General features: G+C 42.0%; 1 protein-coding gene across 7 annotated transcripts in view; it reads right to left on the reverse strand.

Moving 5' to 3' along the window:
- Positions 1 to 22,677, reverse strand: part of mark4b (MAP/microtubule affinity-regulating kinase 4b) — a 32,540-nt gene that overhangs the window by 5,551 nt on the left and 4,312 nt on the right. For all 7 annotated transcript variants that reach the window (XM_058080843.1, XM_058080842.1, XM_058080841.1 and 4 more), the window contains exons 2-15: positions 12,528 to 12,725; positions 12,061 to 12,114; positions 7,815 to 7,863; positions 7,667 to 7,732; positions 6,307 to 6,377; positions 5,967 to 6,023; positions 5,591 to 5,827; positions 5,339 to 5,458; positions 5,156 to 5,255; positions 3,380 to 3,489; positions 3,127 to 3,307; positions 2,831 to 3,051; positions 2,101 to 2,204; positions 611 to 892 (exon numbers count right to left, since the gene is read on the reverse strand). In XM_058080843.1, coding sequence (XP_057936826.1) covers positions 611 to 892; positions 2,101 to 2,204; positions 2,831 to 3,051; positions 3,127 to 3,307; positions 3,380 to 3,489; positions 5,156 to 5,255; positions 5,339 to 5,458; positions 5,591 to 5,827; positions 5,967 to 6,023; positions 6,307 to 6,377; positions 7,667 to 7,732; positions 7,815 to 7,863; positions 12,061 to 12,114; positions 12,528 to 12,725 — 1,850 coding nt within the window. The remainder of the gene's footprint in view (positions 1 to 610; positions 893 to 2,100; positions 2,205 to 2,830; positions 3,052 to 3,126; positions 3,308 to 3,379; positions 3,490 to 5,155; positions 5,256 to 5,338; positions 5,459 to 5,590; positions 5,828 to 5,966; positions 6,024 to 6,306; positions 6,378 to 7,666; positions 7,733 to 7,814; positions 7,864 to 12,060; positions 12,115 to 12,527; positions 12,726 to 22,677) is intronic.

Genomic DNA, 22,677 nt, shown 5'->3' on the forward strand with positions numbered 1-22,677 from the left:
GGCAGAAGATTAAACTGTTGTGTCGAGAGAACAGAGGATGGCAGGTTGGCAGGTGACTGGCAAGGGAAAGCAAACCTTGTTAAATAATCAAACAAACATTCAAAGCAACAACAGGAAGCTCAGAAGAAGTGACTCCTGTCCACCTCAGATGCACACCCGGTGCAATAATTTGGAGACACCTCTCATGCAATTACTAGGAATGGTATCTCCAAACCTTTCACTTGTACTGTGCATGTCAATAATATAAAAAGGAGACGTTTTATCAAAGACAATTCTTCTAAAATATGTTGACTACAGTGTCTTCATGATACATTGTTGATACTGAGGTGGACAACTTGTAAAGCGTCCTTGGAAAAGAACAAAGCCTTGCATGTTAGTAGATGAGCAAAATGATCTTTATGTTGTAGTTTGTAGTGAAAGAAAGGTTCCTTACAGTCTGCTTGCACCACATTTTAGCATCAATATATGAATTCAGATCCATTCACATAATCCATTGCCGTAATAATGTGCAGTTTGAAATCACTGCATTCACAAGATAGTACTAGAAAATGAGTCCATATCACTAGTCCACACGGTCCTTTTCCCCTCCTCTCGCGGCCTCTCCGCTTACCTGCGGGTCAACTTGGAGGTGAGCTTGCTCAGCAGGTTGCTTGTGGCGCGGGGGGTCCTGGTGCTGGGCAGGGGGCTGGTGTCATTCGACGGCGTGGGATACGCCAGAGGGGCGTGCGAGGGAGGTCGGCGGTCCCTGATCTGCCCTCCGTGGAAAGTGCTCCTCGCCGCAGAGCCCCTGGAGAGACGCGAGGAGGGTGTGGAGGACGAGGAGGACACGCCCGACGCGCCGGCGATGCTGTGGGTGGAGGGGGAGGCCGGGGGCAGGCGGTGGGATAGGGTACTGGAGGGGAAACAGAGGGAGTCGCAATTCTTCAGTGAAGTAAAAAAAAAAAAAAAATGAAGTAAATCATTTCCTGATTGAACTTCCATGAGGCCATTATTCTTGTGGGGCAAACACACCCTGTGTACAAGCTCCCCCCCGCCATGACTGCCTGCGGCTGCTTTTCATAACGCTCTAGATAGCGCTCGTACACACACACACACACACACACACACATCAGACACTGCACAGTGAAAGCGTGAAGTACCTGCAGATCACAGCAGGGTGCACATATTGAATGACATGAGGCGAGAAACATGGAGAGCACTCTTGACGCCACTATATGTGATAAACAATCCCAGCACTTTTTCAGGCATTAAACAGAGCCCCTTAACACTTTTAACAGGTAAAAAAAACAAAAAACCTATAGAACTGTGCGTGTTCCCCTGCACGTGTTTGCCCCACCAAGCATCACTCTAGCATGGCATCACATTGACAAAGCCTAGCGGGCAACAGGGGAAGGGGTGGAGGTTTGATGCGGGCACTGTGCCAGTCACTACTTCATCAAAACATTTCTACCACCTTGTTTGTGTCCTTGCTCTTGCTTCCTAACTCAGTCTAGCTTTTAACACGGGTCCGCAGTACCGCAAAATCAAAGTCTTATGGAAGTTGTGTCTGAATGTAAAAGACCCAGGCGGTCTGGGTCCACCTATTTGGTCCTGGGCTGGAGTCACACTTGACCAATCAAACCATACCAGCAAGGGCAAACTAGACTAGCGTTCTTTTTAACCTGACCAATCATGACAAGTGTGAGCGCACACCGATGAGGAGGACTGAAAGGAGACAAGAAGAGGCGATGCTGTCTGACACACTGTGAGACTGAGAAGCAGACCGCCATCTGTCATAACAAAAACACACAGCACATTTTGGCTGTGTACACACTGTATGAGCCCTTTATGCTCTCCTAAAGAGACTGTAAACACACGGGACAAATCTCTGGTATAACTTTATATCAGTATATCCGGTATAAAAGAATTAGTGAATCCTATAGTAGGGATAGCATAGTAGGTTGATTTCAAAACAATACTTGCTTGATATAAGATTATTGTCCAAACAAAGACTTCCAAAGTGGGTTAGAAACGTTATGAGCTGCGCATATTCAATGTGTTTGGACAAGTTGACAGTGTCCTGCACTTCAATCCAATTAAATGTGAACTTAGGACACCTACCTGTTTTCTTTGCCGTTCTGCAGCAGGGAGTGTTTGTCAGTGCTGGAGCGGTCCGTGCACACATATGTATTCCTTCGAGTCATGGCACTAGCAGAGACGTTATTCTGGGATAAAAAAAAATCATTGATATACGTATCATCGAAGGGCCTGCTTCACACCGACACAGAGGATCAAACATCCACCTCAGCATGGACGGGCTCTTTAAATCCCTTCAGGAGTTGATCTCAGGTCTTCTAGCCACATTTGCCTGATACTTACAGTACATATCATCCATTTACAGCAGGGCTCTCAGACTTGCAGCCTACTTGACATCAAGGTTTAGTGTTAGTGTGGCCCGTGGTCACTTTATGTCAACTTAAAGAGAATCTTTAATTGGGCAAGCAAGAGCCAATAGCTCGTCACACCGTGAAATGAACACGATGCAAACATAAAAATGCAACCGATAAATACACTCCCATAGGACAACCACTACTACTATGGGGCATCATAAACTACAACTGGGCAACTTTTTACAAAACAATTGCCGCAAGGCATGCTACAGTAGATCAGATTTTTAGATGTATTTCTTATGTGCAATACGAGATCTCACTCAGACTACCTCTGGTGGTCCACGGCTAAGTTTGGCTTGAGACCCCTGACCTAAAGCTAGGACTCTCTCTCCACGCTGCATACATCACAGCATCCTCAACTCCACTTGGTTTGTTACATGAGGAGATTTTTCTGCGTTTACCGTGGTCGAGTTGGCCTCCCTGCGTCGGTCGGGTATTTCCGCTTTATTTGGATTGTGAGCGGAGCTGACCATGGGACTGGAGGGGGCCGGGATGCTCCGTGAGCTAACAGTGTTGTTGCTGGGCTTGCGGACCGATAACCTCTCCTCTTTGAGCGCCGCTCCTTCCCCCACACCACTGGGACTGCGCTTGGGGTGTGCAGACCCCGAAGCAGCCGGACCACCTAGGAGACGGAAGACGTGATGAAAAAAGCAGATGACGAAGCTACGATGTGCAGATCTAAAGCGGCCGTACGTACAGAAGTCAGAGTGTCGTCTCTGGCGCTGGTAGGTGGAGACACTGCGTTGTGGCTTGTGGGCTGACGAGGATGTCGCGCCAGAGGAGGAAGTGGAGTGTTTGCTGGTCCCGTTGGTGAGGGTGCCGGGCCGGACTCGAGCGAGACTGAGATTGCTGCCGGACCGGGACACGCTGTTTTCAGCCTGAGAACACAAACAGAGTCATGAGAATACATTTCTGAGCTTCCAGAAGAATCAAGATGTTCATGCCCTCACCCCAGTCTTGCGTGCTAGTAGCAGGTACGTGGCTGTCACTTCATTGTACTTGTGACTGACCAGAGACTCCCTGATCTCATCTCTGGTGAAGCCCATCCCCACCATCACATCTGGAACAGGACCATCAAGGGTAAAATGATATTAATGCAGTTACACAACATGAGTATTTGGGCCATTCAGAGGGTCTTTAAGTAGGGTTGGGCACTGAGTCACGAGCATGGATGAAAACAGAGACTAACATTCCGATTCTAGTTTTGATTCCTAGTTTTGATGCCCACTTCGTCAACCAGAAGAAATAGTCACAAACAACAGCAAAGAAGAAGCCGGCGAGTACCAGCGACAAAGACGCTGATAAAAAAGTGTGGCTTAACTTCATAAATAAGAGCGGTCAACTCATCGCATGATTAATGCTCACACATTCATAGCGTAGACAATCCACAGTACCTTGTATTAGATGCTTTACGGCGGACTTCCTCTAAGACAGGGGTCTCAAACATGCGGCCCGTGGGCCAAATGTGGCCCCCAGGACACTAGCCTTGATATGAAATTTTAATGTTAGTGCGGCCCGCGCAAGTTTGATAGGGATGCTGTATGGTATCATGTACCCAGAAAAAATGATTACGTTTGATTAATGTTCATGTTAAAGGTTAAATAACTGTTAATAGTTATCCTCCCTATCCGTGTGGAAGTGGTAAGTTTTTGGCTATTTAAGTTTAAAGGAAATAACTTGAAGGCTACCGTTTAGGTCGCTAGCTCTCTAGTTTGCGAGTTAGCATGTGTCTCAAGACCCTATGTTGTACCCAATATGTTGTAAATAAAAAGAGTATAAATGTGACTATAGTCGTGTTTTGTCATGTCTACAGGGCTCTAATAATGCTTTGTTGATTTTAATCTGAAAAAAAAAATTTGTCTACCCACCAACTATATGTGGTTTCTTAAGTTTTTATTTGCCGTTTTATTATTATTGTTATATTTATTTATTTATTTATTACTGATTGATTGATTTTCTTTATATTTGATTTGTTTATTTATTTTTCATCTTATTTTGTGTAGAAAAATAAAAAGTAAGATATTTGAGAACAGTGGAATGTTTTATCAGAGCTTTTCTTGTAGAAAATCGGAACCAAAGCAAAGTTTATTAATTTTTCTGTTTTTAATAAATGCGTTTTTTTGGGGGGGAAAACCTGATGCGGCCAGGTCTCACCAAGACCCTAGCTCCAGTGGCCCCCAAGTAAATTGAGTTTGAGACCCCTGCTCTAAGTAATCAGAATCCAGGAAGTCAAAGAATAAATGACGTTCGTCTCATGCCGATGTAACCCCACAGTTTCAGGATGCAAGCTGATTTTGGTATAAAGGACGGGAGCGAGGCCACGGCTCGTTTATTCATTTGCACAGTAAGTCTCTGTTTGCAGCAGTCAAGGGACCTTCTCAACTCGCACAAAAGACTTCCGGCTTTCACAATAAAAGCGCTTTAGGCTACATGCTGTTAAAATATCTTAAAATATACCATCTTTTGTGTACTCTCGCAAAATGAAACTTCCTAACATTTACATTCACGTTGATTATTTATATACTGGTTGAAAATAGTAAAGTTGATAAAAAGCTTATATCATTTAACAATTCATGGAGACGTTCAGATATTTCATTTCAAAACTAACTCATTTAAACGATTCAAACTTTTGTGACCTTGCCTCTTAAAAGCATTGGAATCGAGAATAGTTTGGAGTCGGAATCAAACCGATGGCCAAGTATAGTTTTTAGGGTATTTTTACTGACCGATGCGAGTGGTATCGTTGAAGTCCTCCTCAGGCTCTGTGTGAGGCTTCAGCTCTTCTCCGTCGTAACTCACATTCAGCCACTTGTCCTTCATAATTTGCTGGTAAAGACAAGGACAGATGAACGCCGATGAACACAACATAAACAGAAACCCATTCTATGTACTTTACAGTTCCTGCTCACCTCCAGCGAACAGCGCTTGGATGGGTTGAGGACGAGGAAGCGGCGCAGGATTCCCTCACAGTCTGTAGACATGTAGAAGGGCACGCGGTATTTCCCTCTCAGGACACGCTCTCGCAGCTCCTGAAGGAAACATCCACACAAGGTGAATTTCAGATATCCGATTTGATAAAGAAACATAATTGTGGCATAACGGAAACTGTGTTAACTTTATGCTTGAGACTACCAAACCAAACCATCAGAGACTGTGCCAACCTTCAGGTTTTGTCCGTCAAAGGGCAGGGACCCGCTGACCAGCGTGTAGAGGATGACGCCCAAGCTCCAGATGTCCACCTCTGGACCGTCGTACTTCTTCCCTTGGAAGAGTTCCGGTGCAGCGTAAGGCGGAGAGCCACAGAAGGTGTCCAGCTTGCTGCCGGCTGTGAACTCATTGCTGAAGCCAAAGTCGGCGATTTTGATGTTGGAGTTGGCGTCAAGTAGCAAGTTCTCCGCCTGAAGGAACCAACATGGACAGTGGAGCATGACATCAATTTACATTTATGTTAACTTGACAGTGCTGCCAGAATGGAACAAGTTGGTTTTTTTTAAAGGCACGGCTGATATTTAACATGAAACTATGGTGTGTGATCACCTTCAAGTCTCTGTGAACAATGTGCTTCTGATGGCAGTAGTGCACCGCTGACACAATCTGTGAAAAGAACAGAAAATGTGCTTCATGTACGACGCTGCAGAACACATCGAACATCTGAATTTCCCACCCACTGTTTGTTTTATTATGTCTGCACCACAGTGGAAATGTCTGTGGTGGTTTTTGCGTCACACTGTCCCACTTGCCTGCGCTAAATTATAGGCCAACTCTTACTGGTGCACATATCATCTTCAGCCACTTATTCATAATGAATGCATGTCTACTTTTCCTTTGTCATTCGCCACAATTAAAATGATGGGTGAGGCGTGTGTGGTGAGCTGACCTGTCTGAATTTGGCTCGGGCTTCTTTCTCTTTCATCCTGCCATGAGACACGAGATAGTCAAACACCTCCCCTGTAAGGAAAGACAGGATTAGGATCCCTTCAACCAAACCAAAGCTCAGAGGAGATCATTCAAATATCTGATTTACGGCTGCAACAATTAAATCAAACACTATTTTGGTATTCAATCGTCTTTTTTTATTTAAAAAAATGGAAATAAAAAATAATTGTTAAATGCAACCCTAATCTACAAAGCCTCCTAAATATGATGAGCGCACTCCAGCTTTACAGATAGAAAATGCAGCTGTGATTGTTTACAACAGTAGAGTTCAAACTTTTCTCACAAAAAAATTGAAGGATGCGTGGGCCAATTAAAAAAAACAAAACAAGCTTCGGGTTGAAAATGGCCCTCGGGCAGCACTTTAGAGACCCAAGTGTCAAGTGAGAGTGTCTCTGCATGAGCAGCTGCACTGTAAGCTAAGATGATGTATGTGTTGGGTGGGGGGGACCAGCTCCTTGTTAGGTATTAGAAGCAAGATAAGGTCCAGCACAGCCAGATGAAAAAGATCAAGAAGGAGAAGCAAGGAAAACAGAGGCATTAAAAATAGGAGCACACTGGAAGCAGCGGAACAGTGTTTTCAAGTGAGGTGAAAGAGCGTAAAGACAAACAACGGATGGGGTCTTTCATGGAAACTCAAGATAGTAACGTGCCCCTTTCAAAAAAAATCCCAAAAAAATCACATGACTTTAAGGCACTGCAAATGGCCCCCCAAAAAATAATTCTCCCCAAAAAATCTCCTCCCCATTTCCTTAATAAATTCCTCTCAAGGTACCTTGGACATATAATTATGTAGAGTAATGTTTCCATAGATGTCAGTTTTAACAACAAATTAATTTGTTTTTGCTTAAAAAACACTCAGAAATGACAAAAAAAATAAACATAGCTAAATATGTTTAAAAATGTGTAAAAAATGTTTTTTAAAAAATATTTCAATAAGTGTAAAAAAACATAAAAATTACAAATAAGTGTAAAACTAAATAATACATTTTTAAAATGTATAAAAATATAAATCAAAATTATTTAAGCTTACTTAAGCAAAAAAAACTTCAATAAAACCGTAACTATAATCTAAATATTATACGAATTAAATATGACTTAACTAAATGAAAAAAATACTATTAGACCATTGGAAAATGTGGGTCCCGGGTTAAGACCATTTAAGAACCCTTGCTTCAATACAGTGCCCGGCCCCCCAAAAAAAGTCATATACACAATATTTGGTTGCCAAAAATGTTTTTTGCTGATTTGTGAGCAATTTAGCAGACAAAAAAAATGAATAGGCTTCATGAAGTGCCACTCACCCCCGCTGGCGTACTCCATGATGAGGTAGAGTGTCTTCTCTGTCTCTATGACCTCAAACAGCTGGACTGTAACACGCAGAGGAGGATTGTCACTACATAAAACACAACAAGTTAAGACAACACAACACAAAACACAATCGCAACTCACCTATGTTGGGATGGTTGAGAGTTTTCATGATGCGTACCTCACGAAACAGCTGGCAAAAATAAAAATTTAAAAAATTAAAGAAAATTGTTCATCACACAGCTGAAATAATAGTCAGGATTTTTGTTCAGTTTTGTTCAGGATTTGTTTGAAAATCAAAACGAAACCCAAGGCAATCAACATGTTCCAGACAACTAAAAACATGAACAAAAGCACACTTTATATACAATCATGGTAGTTGGTCCGTCTACAAGCCGCAGTTGTCCATGTTGTAACAAGGGATATTTAGTACACAGAAAGATTTGTTTTACTTTTAAGTAAAAAAAAAATTACGCTTTTTCGTTAAACAGTAGCATATCAGAAAAGTAATTCATCGCTTTCTTCATCTACCTCCTTCCATAATAAAACCACTGAAGTCGTCTTCTTCAGGAATTGAACAGCAATTCCATCATCACACATTTTGTCAGCCTCTCTCTTTTGTCATCACTCTTAGTGTCACTATCATGTTGAGACAAAGTAGCCCTGATGTTTGTGCTCTCCTCTTCATCACGCCATAGTCCAGACTTTCGGAAGCCGTTGGTGACATTTTTTGACACTGCTTCACGCTGTCAGGGTTCTAGTGGCAGACTAAGCAAAAGTTTGCACCTTGAACCTAACTTGAAAGCTGCATTATAAGCATTTCCTTGTGTGTTTTCCATTACACACACACCCACACAGAAACACAACCACTAACCTGTGAAAATACTTTGAATGGGTGAGTACGGTATGTTTTCTGAATACCTTATATTTGTACTTTAGCTCATTTAGCCATATTTATGCTTGAAATGTAAATTTAGACCAAAACCACCTTTTTAAAATATTGATAAACACCCTGAAACAGTGACATGCTTTTTCTTAAATGAATACATATTAGGAAAACGCGAATGAAGTCACGAAAGTGGACAACCTATCCACCTTTACACCCAGTGCCCCCCTGGGGAGTGTGAAATGACGCCCCCCCCCCCCCCCACACGCAACTTTTCTGCTTCCTTAAAAAAAAAAAACCTTTTAAGAGATTAAAGCCTGTTGGCTGGCCGTTTGTTTGAAAAGTGTAAAATTGTTTGGAATTGAGACGATAAAACAAGATGATGACTCAGCGACGCCTACAGGAAGCGCTTCATTCATCATGACTTCACAATTAGTGACGGTGTGAGACATGCTGACTCTACTAGGTAGACTACTGTGAGTGTATAATGGATGGAAATGTACATGTAATAAACAGCTGGCAGTTGAAGCAAAAAGAGAACACGGGGAAGCGAGGAGAGCATACGCATCAATAGACCCGATTGGAAGTCATATTAGAAACATGAAATGAAGTAAGTGAAGCATCATTTGGTCATCTGTGTGCTTAAAGACGAATTAAGGGATAAGCCTGTCCTCCGTCACCTCCACGTTGAATGTACCTTCTTTAACATGTAGTATTCTAGCAGACACAAAAGGTAGAGGACTGCTGAGAGGGACCTTGTGTACTATGTTGTTGTGTTTGCAGCTGGAAGAGGCAGGAAGCTTAGCTGTGGGGGGGATTTCAGGATGTTCCTGAGCTAGCTATTGATCAACAATGCCATCAATCCATGACTTGATAGGCTGCCGCGCTGCACTGAATTTAGTATGCATGATGATGATTCATTTTGCTCAGGCTTCTCCGTCCCACTCTGCCGATAGAATAACTCCATGACTCTGCGGATCTTTCATTTACACTCCTTAAATCACTTCCTGGCTCTCTGCCGTGACAACAGCCCGGCGGTGTCACGGTTGTCATGACAACGCAGGTATTAATCCCCGAGGCTAAAGCTGCACCCACAGCTGCTCTCTGTCATGGCTCCATTGGGATGTGTGTGTGTGTGCGTGGTTGTGAAGGTCAGAGGTCAGTGGTGAGATGGCATAATTGTACACGCGCGACCTTACATGCTAATGCTATCTGGCCAGCATCACACCTTCCTTTTCATGCACATTTCCTCGAGTGGATCTCTTTTAGTCTCTCTCGGCTGCGCAATATTTGATTCATACGTCGGGACGTCTGACCTGTTCAACCAGGCCAAGTGTCTCCTCGCCTTGACACAGACACTGAAAGGAAGTGATGGCCACCGCAGCCAATCACAAAATGTCAAAAACAGAATTTTTTAGATAAACTTGACTGCTGTTCCAAAGCATCACAATCCTGACTTGGCTTGTTCAACAAGACAGAATGTCAGTGTTGTGCTTGTGCTCCTTCTGCCCTCTCGCATCTTCATCGTCCTATTATTGCGTGTACAATCCCAACAAAGCACTCAGAGGCAACAATATGATGCCGCGCAGACACTCAGTGAGAGATGCTGCACACAATAGCAATGCATATAATTGCATTACACGTACACACAAAAGGCAAGAGAGGCGACTCGTCTGTTCTCTTCAGTTCTGCTCTCTATCTTGTCTTTCTCCCGTGCTGAGGCCCAACAACTCCCCACCTCAGCCGGGGCCCTTTTGTTTCGCCTGTCTGGAATTCAGCTCCCGGTTTAGGGGGCCAGTGCAGGGGATAAAGACCTTCCCAGCATTGGTTAGATGACGGCCTCAACACAGTCTCCCATGACCAGGCAAACACTTTATCAAGCAGTCTCAGGGAGCATTTACATGACAACCACCTACTTTTGTGTTTTTGAACTCAAAGAGTCCAAGCATGGTTCAGTACTCGCCAACCAAAAACAACAATAGATGAAAAATGTACATTTTCTGCATTGCGGACCAGACATTTATGGCAAAGAAAGGGCCATTCAAGACAGGCTTTTGGATAAGACTCCAGAGGAGCAGCTGTCTATTCTTATTCTTACACAGCAAACTCCTCCAAGCATGCATTTATGCAAAAAAGGCCCTTCCCTAAAGTGTTCGTACAAGGTTGGAAGCATACAATTTAGAAAAAAAACGATATAAGATATAGAATGCAGATTCAGGGTCAACTAAGGACCCGAGTCCAACCCCTGCTTGAGTAATGAATCCATTGATTATATGGCACCAGTCAGCAGTAAGGTGTTAACGCTGCAGTGTTGGCCAGTATCTGGGCCAGATGGGAGCAACAGGCCAGACGCCATCAATACTCCCACGTTATCAAAAGCCAGCCTCAACATGTTAGCAAACCAACACAGTGCTCATCAATAGGCGAGGTGTGTGCGTGTGGGATGCTCGTATCGATCGTGTATTCCCCGCAGTCAAGTTGCTGATAAAGTCAACTAATAACAAGACCCGGGTGACGTTTGCTCAGCACAGCCGACAAACAGAACAAAGGGTTGACTTTGTATGAAGTGTGAGAACACGAGCGGTCACACAGACTACCACCAGGGTTCCGACAGAGTAGCAAAACCTTCATGTTTTATCTGAAGGCTTCTGTACGTTTGAGATAGCGCCACGAGGACGCTGGCACGTCCTGCAAAGAAATAGGGAGCTGCTCGAACACTTGCTGGCCCTCAGAAATCAATAAAGAACCATGTCTTTCAACCCCTTCTTATAATATTCCTCCACAGTTCAGTTTAAGATATTGAAATTAAGATATGAATATATAAGATATGAATATTCCGCTTTCTGAAACATTCAGAATAACTCGATACGCAGAAAGCGTCATGACGGGTGTTCCTGTATCCATCAACAACAACAACAATACTCGCATGGCAGTACTGAGCCACCACCGGTACTTGACACAATTCTGTCTCAGTTTCTTCATTAATGGAAGGCCAGAATGTGAAGAAATAGGAAATGGTGCTGTAGCTGTACCTTCCATATGCATGCTACATGCACCAGAGCGCCCCCCCGGACACTTTGGATGAAGGTTTGTGCGTGCAAACCCTGCTTTGCGTAACTTCTGGCTCAACTTGTGATAGATTTCAGTACCTTTGTACTTTCTAGCATCTACAAAAGACATAATGTTCCTGTGCTTCACCACACTAACGTTGTGGCTTGTTTCCTACTCATTCCAAAAGTGTGTTGCCATGTATAACACACATTCTTTTGATCGGGTATCCTGTTAGATATATACGGTACATGACCCAGTATTCAGGTTAGAAAAGGAGTCCAGGGGTAATATTCGGGTTATAGACACTTATATTTGGGTTTTTAAAAAGGTTATTAGGGTTTACACGGCCGTGCGCAACTGACTGCATATAAAAGTACTCATTATTAGAATAATAATTTTGAGTGTAGGCCAGTGGATTTTTTAAATTTGTTTTCCCCAAAACATTTCACTCACCTTCTGCAGGCTGGTTGGGTTGAGTTGTGTTTTATCAATGATCTTTATTGCAACCTAAGCAAGAGCCAAAAGAAACAAGTGTCAATAGAACCATACTGTTAAGTAAAAACATAAATGCACACCTTCAACAGACTGAGGTATTGAGGTATTTAAGTGAAGCATTCAACTTATAATGCTGATTGTGAACACAAATGTCCTTCAGGTTCCATGACCCCAGTGGGGTTCCAGGGTGGACAAATACACCACAGTGTTTGACTGTGAGAAAATACAGGAAGTGAGGAGCCGCAAACCAACATGGATCAACAGGGACCTTGTCGAAGACTACGTCAAAGAAACACCACTGTTATTCACATGATTCACACACAGATCCTTTCATTGCTTTGAAACAAGTACACTAATGAAAATGTAGGTCAGTGCATTCATTGAAGAAAGATAATGTACAGTGAATATATCTGGAAGGAACTCACCTCTCTGCCCGTCAGGATGTGTCGCGCCAGTTTGACCTTGGCAAAGTTGCCTTTGCCGATGGTCTTGAGCAGCCGGTAGTTCCCAATGTGCGGCTGCTCGTCCGAACATAATGCAATGGAGTTTCGACATCGGGCGCCCAGCGAGCGGCTTGACCAGACTGTCCCTTTGTCTGAGCGGCTGGTGGACAGGGATGTGTGCTGACAGGACAGACAAGAGACAAGATGGGCCGTTAGGATCAGCAAAGAAATGAGGTCCACTGCCACCAACTGCGTTTTCGTCCAGATAAACATGTGTGTAGCCAGACATGCCAATTTGATCATAGCTGCATATTTAGAAATAAAAAGAAATAGTAATTTCTATACATTTGATCTGATGCAAGAAATAAACAATCGCACCTACTCCTTATCCATAAAATCCACAGTAGTGTGGCACAGAGAGAGAAATTATTTATGAACACTGACTAACGGTAAAATGAATTATGTATATCCTCTGCATATGGACAACATACTGCAGAGTGAATCAACATTTCTAATTCACTACATGGACGTGCATTTAAAAAATAAATTATTGCATGAATTGGGTTGTAGCTTTTTCAAATGAATGTCAATACCTTAATGAGATCCTGTTGAACTTTTTAAAAGAAGACCTATTATACCTTTTCCACTTTTCTTACCTATAAATGTAGTATTCTCGTGATGAACGATGCCAAAGTGTCAGATAATGAGGTTTGTGCATTTGGAAGTGAGCCGCAAAAAATTTTGGAAGGCTCAAAATACTCTGTTTCAAAAGGCGTGGTAAAACAGCCCCTTTGTGATGTCACAGAGGGGCGGCCTTCTCTCTCTCTCTCTCTCGCTAATATATATATATATATATATATATATATATATATATATATATATATATATATATATATATATATAAACCCTCTGCCGTCCCCCAAGCTATGCTTCCCCCGCCCTCCCGCTGCTTACTTGCTAGCGATGGCTCAAAAGGGAACGCCACATTTGTTTAGAATTCCTAAAGATTAAGATATGCCTTTATTCGTCCCTCAGTGGGGAAATTTGCAATTTTGCAAAGACACCACCATAAGGCACAAGTGGTTGAAGTTACTGATTCCCTACCAGCAAATCAGCTATTATACCATTTATCAACTCCAAAACAGTTCGCGGCACAAACCAGAAGTGTTTCTATGCACTCTGCAGTGTGACCAACCACAGCAGAGTGGGAGTGCCTAGAGGCGGGCTTTGATACATTAACAGACCGCTTTCGCAGGAACCAGGAAAACAGCTGAATAGGTGCAGATTCTGGAAGAACTAGAACGCTTTCTCTGCTGGCTATTGTGTGTAGCTGCTCTATAAGAGTCCATAACTCAATACAAGGGGCCGAAAAATGAGCATAATACATTAGGTCCCCTTTGAAGGTTGGAGTTCCATACAGATGTGACTGGAAACCATTGACATGTTAACTAAGTCCTGCTACAGAAGGAGAAATAAGTACACATTTATGGATTGTATAAACCAAAAAACACCAAACAACATAAGTAGCTTATGTCCCAAGTAGAAAGGTATCAAACAACCATCTTTGAACAAGAAAACTTGGATTAAAACGGACTAAAAATAATTTGTGACAAGTGTGATAAGTGGACAACAATAACGGTCAATACAATGTTGCTGAATGCAACAGAGTTGTACAAGCAGTGAGGGGTTCAGTGGAGGCTTTGGGGTCAAGTGAGGTGAGTTGTTGCAACATAAACAGTGCGGACAAATCCCTCCATCTGCTGTGCAAACAAACAGGCCCTTTATAAACAAACTAGCTTCAGCTGCACTGGAAAGAAAAAGCTTCGGGACCAAGCTCATCTTGCAGAAAATGCTTTCCTCCAAATCTATTCCTTCACCTTCATAGTCTCATCCCGTCACCCTTCCCCCAATCACCCCCTCCACAACCGCCGTCTCCTCGTCTTGAGCCGCCCCCCTCCCCCAGACGTTCCTTTCCCTTTACGCTGCTCTCCACGACTGGGCCCGCCCTCTCTTTTGTCTCACGGCACCATCATCATTTTGGGTGACCTTGCATCACTTTGAGCCTCTGCCGCCATCACATCACACCCCACCCTTCTTCCCCCTCCACCCACTTAAGACTGCACAATTCTGCATTTAAAAAAGTCAATTTTCTTGCTCAGAAATGAGATTGGGATAGTCAGGGACAATTTTTTTCCACAGTCACATGTTCAGGGCCATGTGATTACATTTAAATCAGTTACACAACTATTGTATTATTATTATTATTATGTTTTCTACGTGTTCTTCTTTCAAGAAACCTCCAATCATGATGTGCTATACATATCACTATATTGACAGTTACTATGGCACCCTTTATGTCATTGTATGGTCATATCACCTCATACTTCGGTACGTGACAAAAATATATATATAGATTAAAAAAAGACTTAAACTATATTAGGAAAGCAGGAAGTGAACAAATGTAACAGTTACTGATTGTAAAAGTACCAGAGGGAGGGGTAGGATTTAATGAGCTTTGCTTCTTCCTACTCCTTTTGGACATGTGGAACTTTGAACTGATTATGTGATGCACTCAATTGTAATCTGATGCATGTTCAAATGAAATAAAACCATTACCATTACCAATGGTCTTTCTGCCATCAGACATGTCACTTTTGTGACAGAATTAAGGAGAAAGACAGAAAATAATCCACCCAGTCAAAAACACAACACGCCTGCTCACTCCAAAGTACATTCATGCACGTATGATATTAATGAATGCAATGTAGAACCAGGGCAGTGGAGCCAACTCGCCCTGGCTGGCAAGGCTCGCTGGGGGACGGCCAGAGCGAGGAGGAAGTGTGCGCTGTCATGCCAACGACAGTGAAGTGTGAATTCTTGACGAAACTGATTTGCATTCGTTTGTGATCATCATTTAGAAATGGGATTGCATGTTAGTGGGAATTGACAATTTTTTTGTGTTGCCTATCCTTCAATTATTGTTTTAAATCGGCTTCTTAATAAGGTTTTTATATCCTGTTTATAGTCGGTTTTAATGTACGTGTACCCGTCGCGTATACCTTCGAAGGAGTAGTCAATGAAATGATCACAGCAAAGGACAGAACTCTCGTTCTTTGCACTTGGTTTGTCCATTGTTGTCTTAAACCTTGTTCTTTTGGGAAAGAAAACAACAGCTACTGTGAACATCCAGCAGCAACACAACATTTTGGCATGAATACTATGTTGATGAAAAATATACTGAACCAAGTCCATGATAGAAGTGTTCTACTCTGCTTTAGCCGGGCGGTATTACCCTAATTTTGTCACATCTGGAAATGAGACTAAGCACTACAAATGTAATTTTTGTTAATTTAAGCATTAACCATTCACTTTCAACAAATGAAACAATGTATAACATAATTACAAACAATGTAATATATTTAAGCAAAGTTAATGACTCATGTCAGGGACCCGTTAAGCACATCATTTTTTAAATCAAACAGACAAAATGTCTTGTTATGTTTTCATAAAGTTGCTGCTGTAATTTACTTTTTTTTTTTTTAATTGTTTAGCAATAAATGTTACAATGTGTAAAATGTGTACCTTTTATTTAAAGAAGGTGTTGTGACTATACAACATTGAAATCATGTAGAAATGCATGCACCTTACTTCATTCAAAACTTGTGCATGACAAGGTTTGCTCCTTGCTACTTTGTTAACACGCTAGCAGACACTATTGTTGTGATCACATTGACTGTATCTGGTCGCATCTTGGTAGACGTGCTGGGGCGGAATCTGGAATAGACTGCTTGTTTTGGAATGCTAATATCGCAGATTTAAGACGCAGGCCAATGTAATCTGATTTTTTTGGTGTGGTTGTTGCTAAAATCGGTCCGATATCGAGATCAAATTGGGACATCCCTACTAATACGTACAGTTATTAAAAGGTTTTGGCCACAGCATTGACATGTGCCAATAGGAATAACAAGAAACAACTGCTGCTGTCCCATTACTGTGTGTGTGTGTTTTGTAAGAGGAAATGCGACATGGATGGCAGGATGTGTGGCGTCATTCCCCCAGCTGAAGAGTGGCGTAACCTTGAAACCCTCCCCACCAGCCCTCCGGCTGAAACGCACATCGATCAGCAGCACAGCTCCAGTTTCCTCTTCCTCTCTGGGTTTTTGTGACCTCACGCAGGCGTGTTATTAAGTCCTGACGCACAACAGGCAAGTACAATGCGACAAGCACGACACACAGATATGGCATGACACGAACAACGCGCAGCAGACACCTCATGTCTGCCGGCGTGAAGCAGGTGAAAAGAAACTGCCCGAGGGGTGAGTCATCCGTTGACACAAGGTGTTATTTAGCGTGCCACATCCATTTGGGTAATGACTTTGATTTATCATCACGCTGTTGTGTTGCAGACGAGCAGGAAAACAGCTCCTGTTGCCACAGAACGTTTTCAAACCTTCAAGTGCAAAGCAAAAATACCACTGAGGTGTCCTTTAATTTAACATCAGATGATGTCCGTGAACGGGAAAAATCACAACAGAAGCGCTTTTTCACTTTTTTCAATTATTATTATAAAAGGTAGGAAAAAGACAGCAGGCATGTGACAGCTTATTGGGTAGATGGTCATATGGGATGAAAATGTTCACACATTTGAAAAATAATGAATTATTAAAAAGCGGCAAAATTGATTCCCGGTCGAGTGGTTAGCGCGCAGACCTCACAGCTAGGAGACGAGGGTTCAATTCCACCCTCGGCCATCTCTGCGTGGAGTTTGCATGTTCTCCCCGTGCATGCGTGGGTTTTCTCCGGGTACTCCGGTTTCCTCCCACATTCCAAAAACATGCTAGGTTAATTGGCGACTCCAAATTGTCCATAGGTATGAATGTGAGTGTGAATGGTTGTTTGTCTATATGTGCCCTGTGATTGGCTGGCGACCGGTCCGGGGTGTACCCTGCCTCTCGCCCGAAGACAGCTGGGATAGGCTCCAGCACCCCCGCGACCCTCGTGAGGAAAAAGCGGTAGAAAATGAATGAATGAATGATTCCCTTCAACAGTGAGGCCAGTGAAAAGGAAGACAAAGCAACTCCACAATATTGGTAAAGAGCTTTCATGCACGACTAAAGCCAAGATGAGTAATGAAATTAATGTTTTGACAGCGTAGCAGGGTAGCTGAACTCTCACCTGGTGCACACATTTCTTGCCGTTAGTTCCTGCTGCCACTTGCAAGAGACTTTGTTGGCAGGGATAGGCGTAGTTGTAAAGTCTTAAACCGCAACACACATTTACACTGGATAGACCAAAAAATGTCATTGTAAGCCGGGTTTATAGAATCTGGATCAAATGTGGATATTTTCAATGAATGGATGGCAGTTGTTTTCTGTAGGCAAAGACGTGTCCATATTTATATATGTGGGGATTTTAATATTGACTTCATGAATCCGAGTAATCACAATCCTACTAATGACTTCATTGATAAAATGCAGTACAACTCGACCAGTGTAGGGTGTACCCCGCTTCTCGCCCGAAGACAGCTGGGATAGGCTCCAGCACCCATCGCGACCCTCGTGAGGACAAGCGGTAGAAAATAAATGAATGCAGTACAACTCTACATACGTAATAATATTTTCACAAATAATTCCATTACCAAAACAGTCAGTGGCCTACTTATTAGTGATATTACTGATCATTTACCAATTTTATGGTGTATGACTATATATTTGTGAGATAAAACCGATTTGTAATGCAAGTTACAGACGAGTACGTACTGATGAAGCCCTAAGTGCATTAAATGATTATTTAAAATTACAAAGCTGGAACACTATTTCTGGAGAGAAAGACACAGAAAAGGCTTATGATTGCTTTATAGAAATAATTACTTCACTGTATAATAAACACTGTCCCATTTGAGAATTTGGAAAACAAAACAAATATTCAAAATGCCCTTGACTTTCCAAAGGCCTGCAAAATGCTTGTAAAAAGAAAAATAATCTTTAAAGTCATTCCTTAAATTGAAAACTAAAAAAGATGAGAATTGATATAAGTTGTATAAAAATAATCTGACTGCAATCATAAGAATGGCCAAGAAGTTGTATTTTAAACAAATATTAGTGGATAACAGAGGTAATATTAAAAAAAACATGGAAAATATTAAACAGTATTATCAAGCTCAAACAAAGATGTTTACTCAGATTATTTTATTGATTTAAATCAAGAAAAGAAGACAATAGTTAATCATTTTAACAACTTTTTTTTGTAAATATTGGTACTGATTTATCAGCAAAAATTCCAAATCATGACATGGAGCTTAATTTTGAAAGAACTATGAAAACACTTGCACTCTCGGCTGCCACTCAATATGAAATTCTTACCATTGTCCAGAAATGTAATAGTACATTTTCAACAGATTGCCGCTCCATTGACATGGTGTTGATAAAAAAAACTAAACAATATTAAGCAATATTATTAAACCCTTGACACATATCTGTAATCTGTCGCTGCAAAACGGTTATGTTCTAAATAAAATGAAAATGGCCAAAGTTATCAAAGTCTTCAAAAACGGAAACAAGTATAATTTTAGTAATTATAGACCCATTTCACTTCTTCCCCACTTTTCTAAAATTCTTGCAAAGGTTTTTGAAAGGAGACTAAATAAATTTATAGAGAAGCATAACCAAATGCTATTGTGGAATTGATTGTGCTAGTTTTTGTTTATATTCTGTCAAAATAAATGACAAACAAGACCACCTGCACCAATAACAATTAGCAAGTTGGCTCCATGACAGAGCAGTTCCCTACTGTACATACAGTAAGAGTGCTGTGTCACCTTTAGGGGCCGAGGGAGGAGGCTATGTTGTCATTACAAGGTCTTATCTTGCAGCTTTCCCAGCCAGCGACAGCTAAGACTCCGCTCGCTGTGGGCGGCTTTGACTTTCTAAAAAATGTTTGGAATGACAACTTTACTGAGACGTTCGTGTAAAAACACGCTTAAGGTTTTCTGCTTGACAACACCGCTCAAGCCTGTCATGTGTGAAGGTTGTGTTTACGTCTAGTGCATGACGTGTATTGTTCCTGCACGGGTATGCCCTGTCACCGCCACTTCCTGCAGTCGTGAAGGCATTATTTGCTGACTAGAAGACATGGATTTGGGCATTATGATCAGTTATTAACAGAACTTTATAAGGAAGGTCCAAGGGGTCATGGAAATTACTTGGAAATTACTTGAGAATACACACTAAGTGTAACACGTGTGGACTCCTGGTTCCTCCCCACACTGTGTTACGATCCAAATGATGTGGTTTGGATCAACGGGAGGCGCTGAGTCACTGCTCACCTAGCTAGCTTCAACTGATTGATTTTCTACCAGTAAACATGTGCCACCTCGCCTCCTGTGGTCCATTTTTTAAAAGTCTAAACAACGCCTGACAAGGCAAGACACAGGCATACAAACAAGATAGAGACATTGGAATCAATGCAAAGCTTACACGAGCCTTGTGAACAAACATGAGGATGTCAATATTTGACATAGAAATCCTACATTAAACCGGCTTCTACGCAAATATCTTCCACAGGGATCCCGCTATCTGCCTGTGCCTTTCACATAGAAGCCAGCAAAGTATGATACAGCTTTCACATAACGATACGATATATCTCAATCGCCAGCGGTGGGGTGACAGGGCTCGACAATAACGATGTACCGATGGCCCGGGGTAAGTTAAAACAAAATTCAGGCAATTAAATCCAATCAGTGATATTCCCGTCGGGCAAGTGCACTTTGGAGTTTTTTTTAAAAGCGGTTCTTGTTGGGTGTTGGTAAAACACGGACTGCGTAATTCCGGTGGTAATTTGCAAACCAATCCTTGCAAATCTTGAAATGGACCGATCAGAATCGTTTATTTAGACCGCGGTCCGCAATCCACAGTCCGCGTTTTACCCACACTCGTTCTTGTTCGCGATCAACCAATCAGCGATCGTTTGACTAGGAAAACATCTATCATGGCGTCCCTGCCAACATGGTCTAATTCTTCAACAACTTCTGAAGGAAAACACCAAAAAGTGATGAAACAGTGCCTCCTAAACAAGTATTTTATTAGCGACAGCAAATCAAATGATGGCACAGGTGAGCGAATCACATTGCTGTGACAATTTGAAGTGGTCACAATGAAACACCACCCATTAGATCCAATACCAAGTGCTGATTTTGCACAAGCTACAAAATCTAGCGTTTCCATTTCTGTGTATTTTTCTCACCTTTGCTTCACAAATTATTGTTTGACCATTGAGCTTTTTTTTCTGGATTAAAAACACTTAACTAGTACACAAATGTGTCTATTCAATAATGTTTCATTGTGGTGCACAACTTATGAATATCACTGCTTACTACGACTACCATGTGTAAGGTAGTATGGCATGCCATGTTATCACATACTACAGTATTAATTGGCCCTGTACCCTAGAAACCGCGCATGAATGATACGGGAAAAGGCCAAAATGATACTGTGTCAAATCTCATGACAGTGATACTGATAAAATATAGAGTTTAACCATGTCCAGTATCAGCCCCCGTAGCTGTCCACTCAGAGTGAGCTGCTCTGGTATCGTGCCCGTTAAACAACCAATCAGAGAACAGCGCACAAGCGTGAACACACAGCTTTTGTTTTGCAGCTGTCTGTGCTCTGTCAACATATTATTGTTGAAATATTTTTGCAATTATTGTGTTTACACTATTTAGATATAATACATGTAATAAACTGAACATTTTCTGGAAACAAAATGGTCTTTTGATTAAATAGTACGTGATAATAAGCTCATGATTAAATAGTATGTGATAATAAGATCATCAATTTTTCAGACATTCCTCCAAATACAATACATCAGTACTATTATCTGATGAATTATCAGCATATATTGATATATGATATCATTGTGGCAGTCTTTTCATTTTACATGGGGCAAGTTCGGGCAAGTAGTTCTCACCTTAAGGATTCCCCATGGGCAAGTCATTTTGGTTTTTAATGTAGAGCCCTGGGTGATGAGTGAGTGTCGGATGTGAAACACTGCGGAATATGCTTTCATGTAGGCCAGGGGTCGGGAACCTTTTTGGCTAAGAGAGCCATGAAGGCCAGATATTTTAAAATGTGTATCTGTGAGAGCCATATACATTTTTTTAAACATTGAATGCAATAAAATGTGTGCATTTTTATGTAAGACCAACAGTTTTAGATATAATGGGCTCTAATTACGTAGACCAGGTTCACTACCCCACGCCAAGGGGGTGTGGCCAGCACACTTTCGTGAGCAGCGCAGTGTCTAATAATAAATCAAATACTTGCTGCCATTAATGCAACTTCTGCTGCTGCATGGTTTTGCACCGTACTCCGTACATGTATTTCATTCTTTTGGCCATCTTCGTCAGAAGGCTTGCTTCTGCAGCTTTAGCTAGGTGACTATTTGACTAAAGGAGGAAAGTTTGCATTTACATGTTGACATCTCAATGACCGAGGTAGACTACCGCATTACCCAGTAATAATCGAGTTTTGGTGTTTGACCTGGAAAATATCATCAGGAAAGATGGATATGGTTGGCCGTATTGCAGTAGAAAAGAGATGGATGGATTAAAATGCATAAGAAAGTTGTTGATTATTTTTAGTCATTTCTGTGATGTTTACTTTAAAATGTTAACAAAAATACATTTTTATTGTGGTAAGAAACGCTTGAGAGCCAGATACAGTCATCAAAAGAGCCCTACCTGGCTCCCGAGCCATAGGTTCCCTACCTCTGATGTAGGCTGTCGCGCCTCTGATACTACTTCAGAATGCGGGATATCGCCGAGACGACACTGTCACACAGACCACAACAGCTGGTGTCGTTCCCGTGTTTGTATGTTCCTGTGAATTGTCCGCAGGTGTTAGCACTTCACAGTGCATCTTTCAGCAACGTTGAACAATAAAGCGCTTCAGTTTCACACAATGCGACTTCAAATTTGAAGGATTTCCAGTGAAAGTGTGTGAATGCCAACGCTCTCTTTGCAGCACTTTATTAAAGACTCGCAGCTGCGATGTCAGCAGGAGCGTAGCGCCTTGCTGGTGGGCATCTTGGTAGGAGATGTTAAGGCTAAACAGATGGCACCTCAATCACCTCG

The sequence above is a fragment of the Doryrhamphus excisus genome, chromosome 8 (assembly GCF_030265055.1).
Source record: "Doryrhamphus excisus isolate RoL2022-K1 chromosome 8, RoL_Dexc_1.0, whole genome shotgun sequence".
Lineage (NCBI taxonomy): Eukaryota > Metazoa > Chordata > Actinopteri > Syngnathiformes > Syngnathidae > Doryrhamphus > Doryrhamphus excisus.